The sequence below is a fragment of the Triplophysa rosa genome, unplaced genomic scaffold, assembly GCF_024868665.1.
Source record: "Triplophysa rosa unplaced genomic scaffold, Trosa_1v2 scaffold96_ERROPOS1922708+, whole genome shotgun sequence".
NCBI classification, from domain to species: domain Eukaryota; kingdom Metazoa; phylum Chordata; class Actinopteri; order Cypriniformes; family Nemacheilidae; genus Triplophysa; species Triplophysa rosa.
In genome coordinates, this window is record NW_026634956.1 from 29,592 (window position 1) to 47,733 (window position 18,142).

The 18,142-nt window shown below is 46.2% G+C and overlaps 1 protein-coding gene across 1 annotated transcript; it reads left to right on the plus strand.

Moving 5' to 3' along the window:
- Nucleotides 1-406: 406 nt before the first annotated feature.
- Nucleotides 407-17,833, plus strand: vstm4b (V-set and transmembrane domain containing 4b). The gene is made up of 6 exons (XM_057328911.1): nucleotides 407-743; nucleotides 1,611-1,718; nucleotides 16,193-16,226; nucleotides 16,351-16,472; nucleotides 16,664-16,728; nucleotides 16,881-17,833. The coding sequence occupies exons 1-6, from the start codon at nucleotides 659-661 to the stop codon at nucleotides 17,004-17,006; spliced, it is 540 nt and encodes a 179-aa protein (XP_057184894.1). The 5' UTR covers nucleotides 407-658; the 3' UTR covers nucleotides 17,007-17,833.
- Nucleotides 17,834-18,142: the final 309 nt, after the last annotated feature.

Genomic DNA, 18,142 nt, shown 5'->3' on the forward strand with positions numbered 1-18,142 from the left:
TGTGTATTAGCAGTAGTCTTTATACTTGCTCTGCAACAGCAGCATAACCAGATCTAGTCCACCAAGACCAAAAACATTATATGAGTATATGTCATAACTATTAACATGCTACAACGTATCCTGGGAGTTTTCATGTCTAAAATGTGATTTCAAGGCACACATTTGCAGAAACACTTTAATAGATTTTGCACATACTCTATAACCACCACTTTATAATAACTTTATAAAAAATATATTTTCGTCATATTCAGTTATGTCTTCAGCTAGCAAAAAGACAATCTTCTCAAATTATGCAAATGCTTCCCGAAATTAAATGCAGAAAAACGACAGTACTGTTGACATGGTAAACAATACAGGGTACAACATTTTTTTTTACTCTTTAGTGGTCTGTTGCACACCCAAAAAGGAAGTTAAGCTTCCTCGGCACACAGGCGACTATGTTTATAGAACCAGCTAGCCTTACTGTTGTCAGCTGCTGCCCGTGGTTCTGGTTATTTCAGGGCATCACAGTGGTTGTTAGCCACCACAAGCCATGGGCAGAGAAGGGATGTACGCAGAAAGAGGGATAGCCTGCTGTCATCCCACAAACAATCTCCCCTGCAATTAACTTGATTTATCTACATGTGCTGTGTGATTATGAGGGGCTGGAGCCATAGTGATGAGTGTGCAATTCTCTCGTCCTCTCACAGTCCATGTTCTCCCAGTTGACAGACTAAAGGAGGAATTGTGGAGTCTGTTTGAAGGTAAACCACAAAACTGTGTTGACCCATATTGTATTGTACACTGTGCATGATGTTCCCAATGCAATGAACACTCTGATGAAAAGGCAGAGGAAAGATTTTCTTAAAGGAATAGTCCATCCAAAAATGAAAGATGTCATTAACTTGTACTGTATGTAGCCTTAAATGGAACACACAAAAAAAAGTTAATTTACTATACTACTACTTTCTTTATTATTAAAGTGAATGAGAACCGGGGCTAACCAAAGTGACAAAAATATATAAATAAACGTTCTCTAATTAAATTGTCAATTCACTTTAGTTGTATGGAAAAGAAGAAAGCAAATCATACTCAACTCAACTTTATTTATATAGCGCTTTTTACAATTTCCATTGTTACAAAGCAGCTGTACATGAGACATATTGACTATAAGCAAAACAATTAAAGTTGTACCTGTAAAAACAAGAAAAAGGTGAAAACACAGAAGACAGACATACACACATACAGACACTCCACCCACACAATATGCACACGTACTAACACACATAGACACAGACACGCACACGCGCACACACACAGACACGGACGCACGCACAGTGAAAGCACACATTTAAGATAAAGGAGAGAGAAACACAGGTCAAATATTAAACAGACTATAAATACCTATATGCAATATTAATTAAGTAAAACTTTAAAATTCATACAAACTGGGAAAAACATACATTTTGTGTACATTTAATTTTGGGTGGAGTATTCCTTTAACTCCGTCTGTTACTTTTACAGTAGGCCTAAATCATTTAGCCCTGTATTGCCTGGATATTGGTAAATCTACAATACAAAAAAATATATATATCAAGCTTTGTGTTGTTTTCCCTGTGTGTGTATTTCAGATGTGTATCTGTGTGCCGTGCTGGTCTGTTGTGTTGGACTGTTGTGCATGTGCATGTTCACTGTAGCTGTGAGTTGTCAGTATCTGCAGAGGAAGAGACATTTAAAAGGTATGAACCTTTAAGTTCCTGATTTCATAAAGTTTATTTTCCCATAAGTTATGGAGTGCATGCTGGTTTGTTTATACACTGCTAAAAAAAAATAAGGGAACAGCAAAATCACACTATATTAGATCTCAATGAGCAAAATATCCAGGTTAAAATTCTTCACTTCTATACTTTGCATAATTTTGTGAGAACAAAATGGTCAAAGAAAGCCAAAATCATGAAAACATTCAGGGCCGAAATTACAGTAAAATCACTGAAAAATAAGGATAATACTGGATCATTAAACTTGTTTGAATTTCACAACAGTAACTCATAATGTTAGTCAGTGTTGTGCATGGCCCCATGTGCCCGTATGACCTCACAGCAATGTCTGGGCATACTCCTGATGAGATGTCACATGGTGTCCTGGGGGCGCATTAGTGAGCTCCTGGACAGTCAAGTCAAGTCAACTTTATTTATATAGCGCCTTTTACAATTTTCATTGTTACAAAGCAGCTGTACATAAAACATATTGACTATAAGCAAAACATTTAAAGCACACAGTTAAGATAAGGGAGAGAGAAACACAGTTCAAATATTAAACACTATAAATTCCTATATGTAAAGATTAATTAAGTAAAACTTTAAAATAAATAAATAAAGCAGCCCCCAGGCAAACCGTGCAAAACAGTATGCAAACGGTGGCGAGGAACCCAATGCCCAACCCCCCCCAAAAAAACTCAGGAGAACCCAGGCCCAACCAGTTCCCCTCTGGCAAAAGCTGCACCTCTGCACAAGCTCGACTGTGCTTGCACAACTAGGCTAAATAAAAAAATAAAATAAACTTAGTAATAAGGTATATTATAGGTTTAAGATTATCATTAATAATCTTGTAGCAGTTGAAATTTTGTAGTGAACACGTGTCAAGTCGCAGCGTCCTTCTTCATGCAGCTCTATCATCTCAGCTCTTGTCAAGTCGCAGCTTCCCATTCTCCGCTCTACCATCAGGTCAGGCCATGAACTGCATCCTGCTCGCGGAAGTAACATCGGAACAATGAGACAAGACAGCTGAGAGTAGAGTACTGGGCAATTCCGTGAAAATGTCAACCTTACCACGAAAAAATTAGTTTTTACCAGCGGTTTTTACTATGGTAACAGCACAGATTTTAACATTTGGTGGTTCAAATACCCATGTGAGATCTCTCTTCAAATTTGAAAAGCATTTGTTTTATTTTTAGTGCATGATTTTTCATAGTCAGGTAAGCGCCATTTTCAGGATTGTCACATCCATAACGCTACATATTCCTCATAAATGGACACATGAAAATGAATATAAAGTAACTACTTCATGTTCTATAAAGAGGCATCCCTTCTCCATTCATTGGGTATTATTGCTTCAGGATTGTGCATTTTATTTTATAGAAATCCTACAATGTTTATCGTCTCCCAAAAACCGTGTCCTTTTTTTGTCACATCCATAACGCATGTTTATTTCCCTTTTTTTAAATATACATTTTTTTCATAGACTGACATTTTTTAATGTTTAGACTCTATCAACAAGGGTTCAGTAAAATATAAACAGATGGTTCAATATAATCGTAACAAATTCATTCTCTGAGCATTTTTATGTCACGTCCATAACACAAAATGTCACGTCCATAACGCTGGAATTACCCTACTGTTCTGCATTCTTTGATGCAACAAGTACATCTTTTGTTTTTGGAAGTGTTCCTGGTTCCGGTTTTCAAACTAATGTAGCCTAAACTAAAAGTGTAGTGTATGCAAGAGTAAAAAGATGCATCTTTAGTCTAGATTTAAACTGACAGAGTGTGTCTGCTTCCCGGACAGTGGTGGGAAGACTGTTCCAAAGTTTAGGAGCTAGACAGGAAAAAGATCTACCACCTGCACTTGATTTTGAAATTCTAGGTATTACCAGCTGACCGGATGCCTGAGAGTGTAGTGCATGTGAAGGACTGTAAGACAAGAGAAGTGGACTCTAGTACTGAGGAGCTAAACCATGTAAGGCTTTATAGGTAATAAGCAAGATTTTAAAGTTAATGCGATGCTTAATAGGTAACCAGTGCAAGGTTGACAGAACCTTGGCTATGTAAGTGCATCTCAGGGAAATTATCAACTTTAACTCAAAGGGTGAATACGCAAAGTTGAATGCTATCAACTATGTGTATTCAGTAGCATTTACCCGATGCAGCAGAATCAACAATAATTTCCCCCCAATATATCCGTCCAGCGAATGATCAGTGGAGTCGTATTCTAACTATTAAGAGGGACAGTATCCAGGCCTCGGATAGTAACCATCTTCGCACGGTACTACTTGAGAGCAGGTAACAAGACAAGCAGTAGAAGTGATGTGTTCATGAGCAGTTACACGGAATCAAACACATGCGAATACAGGTGAACGTTTATTATCTAAAAACTATGGTGCACTCAAAACATAAAAGTAACATATAACTAACAAAAATATACACGCTGAAACATTTGTACATTAAAAGAGGAAAGCATGGAAAAGACAAGTAGCATAAAGAATGGCAATATTAAATTACTCCTGCACAAACATTAGTTCTCTCGCAAAAATCATCTTAACAAGTTAAGGGGCTAACTTAGGCATGTTGTTGAATGTTTATACTTGCTTTGACTGCTGAGCCAATGAGAACTCCGGTGCACGTTGAGAGAGCGTGCTGATGGATCACCGTGAGGAAATTCGCAGAGTTCTTCCAGAGATCGGAGTGTTCAACGAAGTCTGCCGAAGTAAATTGCCGGAAAGTCAATCTCAAAGAGATGAGACAGGTCCCAAGGGAGTTGAACTGCCGAGCTGAGCAAAGAATGAGTGGAAGGATGATTATCTTAAGCTCATACACGCCACGCCCTCAACGGGTCAACGGGCCAATGTATAGCAGCCATCGGTGCGCGGGAAATTCTTTCTTTGTCTTATTTGCATGTTTATGGCGGGATGCCAAATTGAACTTATTAACTGAAGTTATTATAAAGAGCATATGATGCACGATGGGTTCACATTCTATACATAGAAGAAGAAGAAGAAGTTTTATTTATATAGCGCCTTTCCATAGCTCAAGGTCGCTTCACATAGTGCTATACATACATTTGCACATCCACATCCACATTACAAACACATAAGGCCACAAATAGCCACATTATCCAAAATACATATTGAAAAGATAAGTTTTTAGCTGTGTATTGAAGGTAGGCAAGGATGATATATTACGAAGTGTAAGCAGTAGCGAATTCCATAATTTAGTAGCATTAACACTAAATGACCTAACACCTACAGTGGACAGCCGAAAACGAGGAATGGACAAAAGACCATGCTCAGATGATCTGAGGGTCCGGGCAGGAGAGTAAGGGCAGAGTAGATCAGACAGATATGGCGGCGCAAGACCATTTAATGCCTTAAATGTTAGAAGTAATATCTTAAAGTGAATACGTGATGCCACAGGTAGCCAGTGAAGATCATGCAGTAGGGAAGTAATGTGAGCAGAGCGCCTGGTGGAGGTGAGAACTCTAGCTGCTGAGTTTTGAACATACTGTAACCTTGCTATGAGTTTTTTAGGCAGACCAAAAAGTAGAGCATTGCAATAATCCAGACGTGATGTGATTAATGCATGAATTAGGATTTCAGCATCAGCTAGAGTGAGAGAAGATCGAAGTCGTGCAATATTACGAAGATGGAAAAAAAGAGTTTTTAAAGACAAAAGAAATATGAGAGGCAAAAGATAGAGATGTGTCAAATAAGACACCAAGATTACGGACAGATGAAGAAGATTTAACATGAATCCCATCAATTTCAAAGGACAGGTCCATCCTTTTGACTGAGGTAGCAGCTACAATAATCAATATTTCGGTTTTGTTATTATTTAGTTTAAGGAAATTCAAGGACATCCAATGCTTGATATCCCTGATGCTTGCAATAAGTGAGTCAGGCAGGGATATCCTATCAGAGCTGGTGGTAAGGTAAATTTGAATGTCATCAGCATAGCAATGAAATTGAAGCCCATGCATGCGTATGGAGTCACCAAGTGGAGAAATATAAAAGATAAACAGAAGTGGACCCAGAACTGACCCTTGAGGAAAACCCTGTGAGACCCGGAGCAGTGGCAGATTTATACCCTTGTATGGTGATATAATATTTTCTGTCGCTGATGTAGGAAATGAGCCAGGAAAGAGCTGGACCAGTGATACCGATATCAAAAAAGAGAGATGAGTATTGCATGGCAGACTGTGTCAAATGCAGAGCTTAGATCGAGAAGAATCAGGATGTTAATTGACCCAGAATCCCTGGACAGAAGAATATCATTAACCACATGAAGAAGAGCAGTTTAAGTGCTATATGATGAGCGAAATCCTGACTGAAAAGGTTCAAAAAGTCCATTAGTATTTAGGTAAGATCTCAATTGTGAAGTCACAACTTTTTCAAGAATTTTACTCAAGAATGGTAAATTTGAGATTGGCCTGTAATTGTTCATGTTTAGATGGTCAAGGCCTGTTTTTTTAAGAATGGAGGTCACTGAAGCCATTTTTAATTCAGCTGGAACAATGGCAGATGCTAAACTACAGTTTATCATATGTGTTATGAAAGGTTCAACTTCAGGAATACACATCTTAAGCAAAACAGTAGGTGTTGGATCAAGATGACAGGATGTTGAATTAGACTTCACAATTAGATCACTTATGGCAGCAGAAGTAGTTAAAGTGAAAGCAGAGAGAGAGTTTGTTGAGTAAGCCGAGTCAGCTGACATCAAGTGAGCATTTGAGTCAGTTGTATAATGGGGTGTCTTTGGAAATGGATTCAGTGATTGACTTCAATTTGTCTGAAAAGAAATGAGAAAAGTTATATACAAGCACCTCAGAGCCAGAAATAACATGTTGTGGAGGGTTAGTGAGATTGTTAACCATAGCAAACAGAGATTTGGGCCTGCACATAGAATTCTTAATAGTAGAAGAGAAATATGAGGATCTTGCAGCATTGAGGGCTGTACGGTAGTTGAGCAAATGTTCTTTCAAGGCCAAGGAGTGCACAATAAGTCCAGATTTCCTGCACAGTCTTTCCAAGCGACGTCCCATAGTTTTCATTACTCTGAGTTCCGGAGTGAACCAGGATGAAACATGTGTAGATGGAACCAGTCTAGTTTTAACAGGAGCATGTTTCTCAAGTATTTGGAAAAAGGAATTATTATAGATGCTGATTATTTCTGATGGACAGTTGGATAGTAAACAATCTGACAATAAAGAAGCCCTTATTGACTCAGAGAATGCCGATGGATCCACAGAACAAATTTTACAATAAGTGAGCATTTTTTTCACAGGCGATACAGATGTAGGGAAACTAAAACTGAAGTTTAGGAGTTTGTGATCTGAAAAGGCAAAACCAGTTCCACTAACATGAATATTATATAAGCCAGATGTACATATACGATCCAATATATGACCCCTGGAATGAGTTGCAAAAGTTACATGTTGAGTTAGGCTGAAACAATCCAGAACAGATATCAATTCGTTGCATTGTACGGTGTGTTCATGTATATTAAAGTCACCAAGAAAAATTACAGATGAATAACTAGCACAGACAAGAGTGAGTAACTCACTAATCTCAGAGAAAAAGTCTGCATTAAATTTTGGAGGTCGATAAATTAAGATTATAGCCATAGATGTTATTCCAGTCATTTTAAGTGCAAGATATTCAAAAGATACAACGTCATGGAACTCAATCTTAGATATTTTGATACTCCCACGACAAACTATAGCCAACCCTCCACCTCTATGATGGAGACGAGGTTGAGAAAAATAGATGTACCCAGGTGGAGTTAAGAGGTTTAAATTGAAAACTTCATTTGGCACCTGCCAAGTTTCCGTCAAAAGTAGCATATCCAGAATTGCTTCAATGATAATGTCATTTAGCACTAATGCTTTATCAGTTAAAGAGCGAGTGTTCAGTAGAGCACATCTCATATCTGAGGATGAAATATCGCAGTGTCCAAGGACGGGATCGAAGCGTAATGGTCTCAGATTTCCAAGGTTGAGTACACGATTTTCCTGTTGTATTTTACTAAGAGCACGGGTGTTGGTACAGATAACCGGAATACTATTTGAAGACAAGCAGTGATAAGCCCGAAGTTTCTTCTGTGAATGGTGCATGTAGCGGGGTCGGCGTAAAATTCCAAGTTGTTCACACCATTTATAAGTGTCCGGAGTCAGGCGGAGAGATCCATTTAAAGTTCTAAGTTGAGCAGAAAAAAATTGCAGAGCCATCTCGGGAGAGATCACTTTATTGACGTCAGCCAAAAACAGCACAAGAAGACCAAAGAGCAAAATATGCAAATGATTACGCATCGACATGACCAAAAACCAATGGGACCCAAACAAAATATCTTATCAGTTTAACTAAGTTAGCCAGAACCGTATCGAATCCACAAAACACACAATCCACGGAAGGGAAGGCTACCCAGCCATACCGAGGATTGACACCACAAAATGACAAAGAGAGTGGAGACTCACTGTTTCAGATGTCGCAAAGGATATGGAAAGGAATGGAGGGGGCTCGCAGCTGATCAGTGTGGCAGGATCCCAAAAAATGCCAGGTCAGTCATACAAATCATATTGAGTGATAGTAGTCCAGTAAATAATCCAAATAATCCAGATCTGTCGAATCCCAGCAAAAACATATCCAAAAACGTATCCGCCAATAAACAAACAAACCATACAAACAAACAAACAGGTAACCAGCGTGAAGCGGCAGCACAAACACGCCAGCGTTCTCACACCGGAAGTCACACCGGACATACATCATTGTGCAGGAAGCTTAAAGAGACTAATTTTGGTACTAAACATGCCAGTACATGAAGTTACATTAGAGCACACAAGAATTCATCAGTCAGTCATTAAATCTATAAAATGAATACACGCAAGATACAGAACAACCTGAATATGTATAAGGTTACAGGCTAACTAGTTAATGGGGGGATAGCATTCCAGAGGAATATATACAGGTGCTGATCATATAATTAGAATATCGTCAAAAATTTGATTTATATACCAACTTTATGGAGATGCAGATTTCATTTTCCAACAAGACTTGGCACCTGCACACAGTGCCAAAGCTACCAGTACCTGGTTTAAGGACCATGGTATCCCTGTTCTTAATTGGCCAGCAAACTCGCCTGACCTTAACCCCATAGAAAATCTATGGGGTATTGTGAAGAGGAAGATGCGATATGCCAGACCCAACAATGCAGAAGAGCTGAAGGCCACTATCAGAGCAACCTGGGCTCTCATAACACCTGAGCAGTGCCACAGACTGATCGACTCCATGCCACACCGCATTGCTGCAGTAATTCAGGCAAAAGGAGCCCCAACTAAGTATTGAGTGCTGTACATGCTCATACTTTTCATGTTCATACTTTTCAGTTGGCCAAGATTTCTAAAAATCCTTTCTTTGTATTGGTCTTAAGTAATATTCTAATTTTCTGAGATACTGAATTTGGGATTTTCATTAGTTGTCAGTAATAATCATCAAATTAAAAGAAATAAACATTTGAAATATATCAGTCTGTGTGTAATGAATGAATATAATATACAAGTTTCACTTTTTGAATGGAATTAGTGAAATAAATCAACTTTTTGATGATATTCTAATTATATGACCAGCACCTGTATATACAGTATATATACAGTTCCCTTTCTGTCGGTCTCTCGACGTTGTGTCGAACCGACAGAATGGGGTTTGTCTTGAGAACCTATCATCTTCTGAGTATTTAGAAAAGGCCAATGAAAATTGGCGAATGAAATTTGCATGCCGGACTCCTCCCCGGATGTCCGGGTATAAGAGGGAAGCCGGCGTGCTCATTCATTCACCTTTTGTTCTTCAGAGCCTACGCATCTGATGAGCTTCTCTATGATCATTGGTGATCATTTTGCTGCTGGAATCTTTGACGTGGTACAGCGGACGGTCCCTTCCTGCAGTGACTCTCCCCTGGGCGTCTCGGCAGTTCCGGAGGTGTTCGAGCAAATTTCCTTTTCTAAAAGAGCAAATTTCTCCAGCGTGGTTTGTCCCGCTGTTCTCATGGGTGCAACACACTCAACGAGGAGGGGGACGGACACGATGCCTGCTTCCAGTATGCTGAGGCAAACGTTGTGGATACGTCCTGCCCGCACTGCGGGCGGTGACGATTCAGACGTTGCGTCACGTGTGGCTGTGTTCCCACGGGACTCAGCCACCACCTCGTTTGCTCCCCATTCTGTGGCGGCAGGACTACGGCCCTGCCATCCGCTACGGCAAGCAGCGAGGGTGATATGAGGATTCTGTGAGCGATAATCCGCCAGCCACTGGCTCACGGACCGTTCGCACTTCGTCTCGCTCGTCTGACCGTTCCCCAGGAGACGGTCCGCCGTCTTAATACTCAATCACGTATTCGGACACGATGCGTGATGATGAGATGTCTCTTGCAGCATCGGGGGGTGACGTGCTGCCATCCGACTCCGACGGTTCCTCGTTCTCCCTCCCTCGGGGGGTCGAGCCCAGGAAGAAGCGGACGTCGAAATGTCAGCCATGCTTTCCTGGGCTGCCGGGAGTGTTGGGTTGCAGTGCCCGCACTGCCTCTACCGGCACTCGCGGCTGGCTACATGGTGCCTCAGGTTTGAGCGCGGCTCCAAATCCGTGTTTACCGGAAGTGCATGAGGAACTTAGTAAGACCTGGAAAGGCCCCCTTTCCGGCACGTTTCACGTCAAACAAAGTTCTGTCACCCCCTTTTTTCCATCGAGGTTGGGACAGCTAGAGGACACGTCGATGTCCCCCAGGTGGAGTATGCCGCCGCGGTGCACTCATGCCCGTAGGCGGCGGCCACCTGATGGGGATCGACCTAGACTCCCGTCCAAAGCATGTGGGGTCTCGGCATCTCTGGTGTCGAGAGCTTACATTGCGGCGGACCAAGCTGCCTCCTCTCTCCAAGCTATGGCTCCTGCCAGGCCAGGGCGTTGAGAGAGCTCCACGAGGGTAAGACCGACCCAGCGCTTATGCAGGAACTCTGCGCCGCCACCGACCTCGCTCTACGGGCGACCAAGGTGACCACGCGGGCCCTGGGTCGGACGATGTCCACACTTGTGGTCCATGAGAAACTCCTCTGGCCGATCCTTGTGCAGATGAGTAACGCCGAGAAGGTCCGCTTTCTCGACGCACCCGTCTCGCAGGGGGGGGGCTGGTTGGTGTTATTGTCAAGCCGCAGCGGCCCCGCTCACCCCCCGCCCGTCGGGGGCATGAGCCCCGCACACGGCCGTCCCCGGAGGGTTCTCGACAGTAAAGAAGTAGTCCTCCGTGCCGCGACTTGGCCGCCTCGGCCGTCGAGTCCCATGCACTGTCTGCTTCCCAGCAGCCCTGGTCCTCTTCGACGCCCTTAGCTCTGGTGCCCCCCACTCAGGCGGCACCCCCTGGAGGAGACAGCGAAGAGGAGACCATCGCCCCATCAGCAGCCGCGGCGAAGCGGCCCTCATGGGAAGACCTCAGGGGGATCGAGGCTACCATTGGGCCTGACCCCAGCCACATCGTTGGGAAGTCGGATAGGGACGTATCCTGCCCCGTCTCTCTATCTGCTGGCCCTCTCCGGGGGGCTAGCGCCCACTTACTCTCAAAAAAGAGAATTTCCTCACTCTCTGGGTTATCACAGCCGCTCCCACCCTCTGCACGACGGTGAACGGCAAACTCGACGTTGAGTCATGGCGAAGCGCAATGTCGAGTATAAACACCAGCCCTCAGCACTCTCAGTCAGACAGTGCGTTGAGCTGCGCAGTCGCTAGGCAGGAAAAACAGCAGAGCCGATCTCCTCCCCGGCGGACCTCCCCCGGCAAGGAATCCGTACTGCTAGCCATCCGTACTGCTAGCCGGCTTCCCAGACTGTCAGGCTGGCTAGGGAAGACGATCCGTCTCGGCTACGCGATCCAGTCGCCTCACGCCTGCCAAGTTTCAGGGCATCCGATATACCTCAGTCAGAGGCTAGGATGTTCCCGTACTTCGGGCGAGGTCGCCACCCTTCTGGCAAAGGAGTGATCGAGCCCGTCTCATCAGCCGAGATGTTCAACATGTTTTACAGCCTGTAATTCATTGTCCCCAAGAAAGGCGGGGGGTTGCGTCGAAATGTCAGCAATGCTGATCTGAACAGGCACCTACACAATAGCTGCCTTTCAGGTTGATCACGCAGAAGCGCATCCTGACGGCCGTCAGGTGTCAGGACTGGTTCATGGCAATCGACCTGAAGGACGCGTACTTCATGTCTCGATCCTCCCTCGACATCGGCCGTTCCTACGGTTCACATTCGAGGGACGGGCATATCAGTACAGGGTCCTCCCCTTCGGTCTGTCCCTGTCTCCACGAGTCTTTACGAAAGGCTGTGGAAACCGCCCTCCTTCCCCGGAGGTGTGCGGGTACTAAACTATCTCGACAACTGGCTCAGCTTGGCGCACTCTCGAGATCTGTTGTGTACACACAGGGACCTGGTGCTCCGGCACCTAGATCAGTGGGGCTACAGGTCAACTGAGAAGAGCGAGCTCTCCCCGGTGCAGAGCGTCCTCTTTCTCGATATGGAACTCGACTCAGTCCTCATGAGCGGCCCCGCTCACCCCCTGCGGGGGGGCGCGTGACCCGCGACGAGGAAACCCGCGCCCACGCGGCCTCCAGAGGCAGTGCGACTGACTACAGAGCGCGCCCGATCAGTGTTGAACTGCCTGAAGCTCTCAGGCAGTCAGCGGTCCCCCTGAAACAATTCAGAGGCTCCTGGGATACATGGCATCCTCGGCGGGGGTGGTCCCCCTCGGGTCAAAAGCACATACGCTCCAACACTGGTTACAGAGTCAAGTTCCTTGGAGAGCGTGGCACACCGGCAGCAGGCGTATGGTCATCACGCTTTTTCTGCAGACACACCCTACCCCCTGGTCTCCCATGACAGGGGTCCCCTTAGGGATACCTCCCTGTAGGGTTGGGGTGCCATGTGCAATGGGCACGCAGTGTCCGGGCGGTGGACGGGCCCCGCCTGCATTGGCATTTCAACTGCCTAGAGTTGTTGGTTGTGCTACTTGCATTGAGGAGGCTACTACCTCTCGTGCAGGGCAAGCACTTGCTGGTCCGGTCGGATACGCCACAGCTGCTGTGGCATATATCATTGGTGGCATTCGCTCACGGCAGCTAACATGACTCGCCCGGCGACTCCTCCTCTGGAGTCAGCAGGTGATCAGTTCCTTGCGAGCCACACACATCCCAGGCATCCTGAACCAGACAGCCGGTGCGCTCTCTCATCAGTCGACGCCTCGCGGATAGTGGCGACTCCATCCCAACGCAGCCGGCTCATTTGGGAGCAGTTCGGCCAGGCACCGGTGGTCCTGTTGCCTCCCCGTACTCCACCCATTGTCCGCTTTGGTACTCCATGTCCGAGGCAACCCTTGGCACGGATGCCCTTGCGCACAGCTGGCCGCGGGACAAGCGGAAGTATGCTTCCCCCCAGTGAGCCTCATTGCACAGGTCCTGTGCAAGGCCAGAGAAGAGGAGCATCAAGTGGTACTAGTTACGCCCATTTGGCCTAACCAGGACTTGGTTCTCGGAGCTAAGGCTCTGACAACAACTCCCCCCTGGCCGCTCCCCCTGGCGAATTGCTTCCCCAGGGGAAGGAGCACGTTACGGCATCCCAGGCAGAACCTGGTCTCCATGTCTGGATGGGACGAGGAGATCCTGAGTGACCCACCCCCGGTCAGGTTGGGACGTCACTCAGGCTAGGGCTTCGGCCACTGGGCGGCTATACGCCCATAGGGAGCGCCTCTTCTCGACCTGGTGCTATTCTCGGCAAGAAGACCCGCGGAGTTGCTCGGTCGGGTACGAGCTGTCCCTTCCTCAAGAGAGACTGGGGAGTAACCTCTCCCCCTCCACACTGGGAATTTATGTAGCTGCTACGGCCGCTCATCATGACCCAAATGCTGGGTAGCCTCTGGGACAGCACGACCTGGTCATTAGGTTCCTAAGGGGCGCGAGAGGGTGACCACCTTACCCGCACTCCGTACCCTCTTGCGACCTAGGTGGTGGGCCTCAAGAGGCCCCGCCCCCTTCGAGCCTCTCGGGGTGCCGCTCTTTCTCAGTCTTGATAAAGACGCTTTCCTGATGGTGCTCACCTCCAAGAGGGTAGGGGATCTACAAGCACCCTCCGTGTCCACAGATTGCCTAGAACTCGGGGCCGGGATTCTCATGTTATCTTGAGACCCCGCCCCGGCTACGTGCTCAAAGTTCCCACCACTCTTCCGAGAGACCAGGTGGTGCCCTCGTTAGGGCATACAGATCTCAATTCGCCCCTGCCCGTTGGGAGTGAGGTCACTCCTCATGGGCACTGGTTCAGGGCGCCTCTCTAACAGACATCTGCAGAGCTGCGGGTTGGGCTATGCCCAACAACTCCGTGAGGTTCTAATACCTACGCACGGAACCGGTGTCAGCCCGCATCCTGGCAGGTGTAGGATGGCAGCCGGTAGGGCGTACACCTGCGAAAGCCCTTCCCCCTTCCTTAGGGGGATCAGCGGCTAATACACCTCCCCTCTTTCCCCCACTGGGTAAAGAACAGGCATTTTATCCATCACTAGCACCTTCCTCGGGGCAGGCTGGGCAGAGCAGCCCTGCCCCCTTAGGCCGGGGAACAGTTGAGTTATCTCCCACATAGCTCTAACCGGACCTAGTGCTACAGAAGTGGTAATCCCCCATCCGTGGGCTGTTCCATCTGATGTATCCTCATGAATTTTTCCCAGCTCGGAAACCCATGACCTCCCTAGGTGGACTCCCACCCTGCGGTTAACTCTAGTCCGCACATTTTCCCATGAGTTCTCCCCTGATGGTGAGACCATGTGGTGTCTCCACTAATTCCTCCCTATGGTAGGTAGTGGTCTCTGCAGCGTTTTTCCCCCGGGGGGAATAATGCTTACCCAGTGGCCCTTACAGTGCCGGGCGGCGTCTCGCCATTTAGAGAACTAGGCCTCCGCCCGTGACGGTCGGTGGCAGGGGCTTCCCACCTTCCTCTCCACTGGATGGTCATAATTTCGCGTTAGCGTCTTCGTCTGACTTGCCCAGGCCAGTCAACGTCGCTCCGCAGACATTGTGACGTGGCTCAGTGCTGTGGCGTTTTCGATAGGAACCCCATTCTGTCGGTTCGACACAACGTCGAGAGACCGACAGAAAGGGAAAGTCTTGGTTACGGATGTAACCTCGGTTCCCTGATGGAGGGAACGAGACGTTGTGTCCCTCATCCCACAACACTGGCCGCCCACTCCAGCAGTCGGGGGAGGATGCTTAAGGCTCCTCAGACCAAAGGTGAATGAATGAGCATGCCGGACTCCTCCCCGGATGTCCGGGTATAAGAGGGAAGCCGGCGTGCTCATTCATTCACCTTTGGTCTCATTCGCCAATTTTCATTGGCCTTTTCTAAATACTCAGAAGATGATAGGTTCTCAAGACAAACCCCATTCTGTCGGTTCGACACAACGTCTCGTTCCCTCCATCAGGGAACCGAGGTAACATCCGTAACCAAGACGTTTGGACAGTTTATTGTGGCTGCTTTTAGAGGATACCCTTCTAAGGTGTGTTTGTGTATTTTGAAGGTCCTCTGGTGTTATTCAGGTCATCTGCTGTCTCTCAACATGGGAAAGGGCTTCGTTCTCCACATGCAGTCCCTTTGAAGTTAGGGTGGAGAATAATAAACCGTCCTGCTGGGGTTGAGGTGAGATAACCATTTTGAAGCGATGGTTGATCTTCCCTCTCCCCTCAGAACTTTGGAGCCGAGAGAGTGTTCCGTTCATCCCCTGTCGCCTCTTGAGTGTGGCTCTTAGAGAGAGAGGAACTTTACATGACCCTTTTGATCCAACATGTGGCCAGGCTAAAGCTCTACAGCTAATATGCTCATATATTTTTTTTAAATATGAAAAAAAATAATGAACCAGTTGGAGTTTTTGTAATAAACCTGCAGGGCAACCACCTAATAGTGCGTTACAGTAATCTAGTCTTGATAGTCTATGGTGCTACTTGATGGCTTCGGATACATGAGTTCCCAGAGGTTCTCAACTGGATTTACGTCTGGATAACGTGAGGGCCAGTCATTGGCATCAATGCCTTCATCATCCAGAAACTGCCTACAAACTCTGGTCACATGAGTGCACCAGGAGACTCTGCACTGCACCAGTATAAGATCTGACAATAGATTTCACCCCGATACCCTCTGAGGATGGTCCTCCCCAGACCACCCTCGCTGTTGCCTCTCCAATGTACCTGTTGTCACTTTTTTTGCTCAAAAACAAGTAAAAATGGTTCACAATCACTTATGCTTCCTTACCGGGTTGATTGATATTCCTGAAGGTTAACTGACTTGGTGTTAAGCTGTGATGATTAAGTGTTCCCTTAATTTTTTTTGAGCATTGTACATTTGACATGATTACATTTTTCATATGCTCTTTTTATTAGAAACTTATCATTTCGTCAAGAGTTCACAAAACAGGTGAGAACACATTCTATATATGGTTATCATGTTCATGGTAGCACATGAAAGGTCCTTGGTTTTGACAGTATATAGAGAGAGGAACAGCTGTTTCAACAAATTGAAGTGTTTTGTGTGTGTGCAGCTCAGGTGAGACAGTCACAAGTGTTGTCGGTCTGTCTCCGGCTCTTCCCAAAAAAGAGAGAAAGTACAACAAAAAGAAAAGCGTGGAGCAGCCAGATGTGCCTCCAGAGATACCGGCTAAAGGTAACAATCCCAAAAAGAATCTCTAGTTTAGCTTTCAGCCAAACTTTCAGCCAGTTCATTAAAATGGTTTACACCAAAGTATGACCTTAAGTACCTCTATTATTACAGGTTAAATAAAGACAAAGTCAGAAAAGCATGGCATTATTTTATTGTTGCTTTAAAATCATAATAAGTCTCATTTTCAATCTCAGCCCCTATTGCAGATGCAATGCGGAAGCCAAAGCTTTTAAAACCTCAAAGCATAAAAGTGGTTTTGGTAAGAAATAATAAATCATTTTTTTAAATACAAAACTTTCAGTACATGTATTTAATTATTTTTTAAGATTATGTAATAGAGATTACTATATAAAAATAAATATGCATGTGACATGTATTCATCCTCCACTGTTTCACTTTCTGACTCAATAGCCCAAAATTGCAGAGGAGAGTCTGACTTATGCTGAACTTGAACTAATGAAGCCACTACCTGATGATAAAACTGCAAAGACAGGAACTGTGTACGCTCAGATACTCTTTGAGGATAAGCCAGTGTAGCATTAAACCATTTACTTGTTAGAAAACTTCTTGGTTACGGATGTAACCTCGGTTCCCTGATGGAGGGAACGAGACATTGTGTCGAACCGACAGAATGGGGTTTGTCTTGAGAACCTATCATCTTCTGAGTATTTAGAAAAGGCCAATGAAAATTGGCTCATTTATTCACCTGTTGGTCTGAGGAGCCTAAAGCATCCTCCCCCGACCGCTGGGGTGGGCGGCCAGTGTTGTGGCATGAGGGACACAACGTCTCGTTCCCTCCATCAGGGAACCGAGGTTACATCCGTAACCAAGACGTTCCCTTTCTGTCGGTCTCTCGACGTTGTGTCGAACCGACAGAATGGGGTTCCTATGGAAAACGCCACAGCACTGAGCCGCGTCACAATCTCTGCGGAGCGACGTTGACTGGGCTGGGCGAGTCAGACGAAGACGCTAACGCGAAATTATGACCCTTCAGTGGAGAGGTAGGGGGACCCAGAGCTTTACACAAAGTTGGGAAGCCCCATCACCGGCCATCACGGCGGAGGCCTAGTTCTCTAAATAGCGAGATGCCGCCAGGCACCGTACGGGCCACTGGGTAAGCATTATTCCCCCCTGGGGGAAAAACGCTGCAGAGGCCACTACCTACCCTAGGGAGGAATCAGTGGAGACACCACATGGTCTCACCATCAGGGGAGAACTCATGGGAGGAATGTGCGGACTGCAGGAGTTAAACGCAAGGTGGGAGTCCACCTGGGGAGGTCATGGGTTGCCAAGGTGGGAACCATTCATGAGGATACATCAGACTGAACAGCCCAATCACGTATTCGGACACGATGCGTCATGATGAGATGTCTCTTGCAGCAACGGGGGGTGACGTACTGCCATCCGACTCCGACGATTCCTCGGGCTCCCTTTCTCAGGGGGTCGAGCCCAGGAAAAAGCTCTCCCGGCGCTCGCGGCTGGCTACATGGCGCCTCGGGTTTGATCGCGGCTCCAAGCCGCGCCCGCCCCCAGTGCTGTGTTTACCGGAAGTGCATGAGGAACTTTGTAAGACCTGGAACGCCCCTTCCCGGTCTTACAAAGTTCCTCATGCACTTCCGGTAAACACGGCACTGGGGCGGGCGCGGCTTGGAGCCGCGCTCAAACCCGAGGCG

Excerpts from the sequence above, each read along its gene's own strand:
- vstm4b (XM_057328911.1), top strand. The coding sequence starts at position 659 with ATGAGTGTGCAATTCTCTCGTCCTCTCACAGTCCATGTTCTCCCAGTT. Across the intron at positions 744-1,610 it reads ATTGTGGAGTCTGTTTGAAG|ATGTGTATCTGTGTGCCGTG; the intron begins GTAAACCACAAA and ends TGTGTATTTCAG. Across the intron at positions 16,473-16,663 it reads TCCAGAGATACCGGCTAAAG|CCCCTATTGCAGATGCAATG; the intron begins GTAACAATCCCA and ends TTTCAATCTCAG.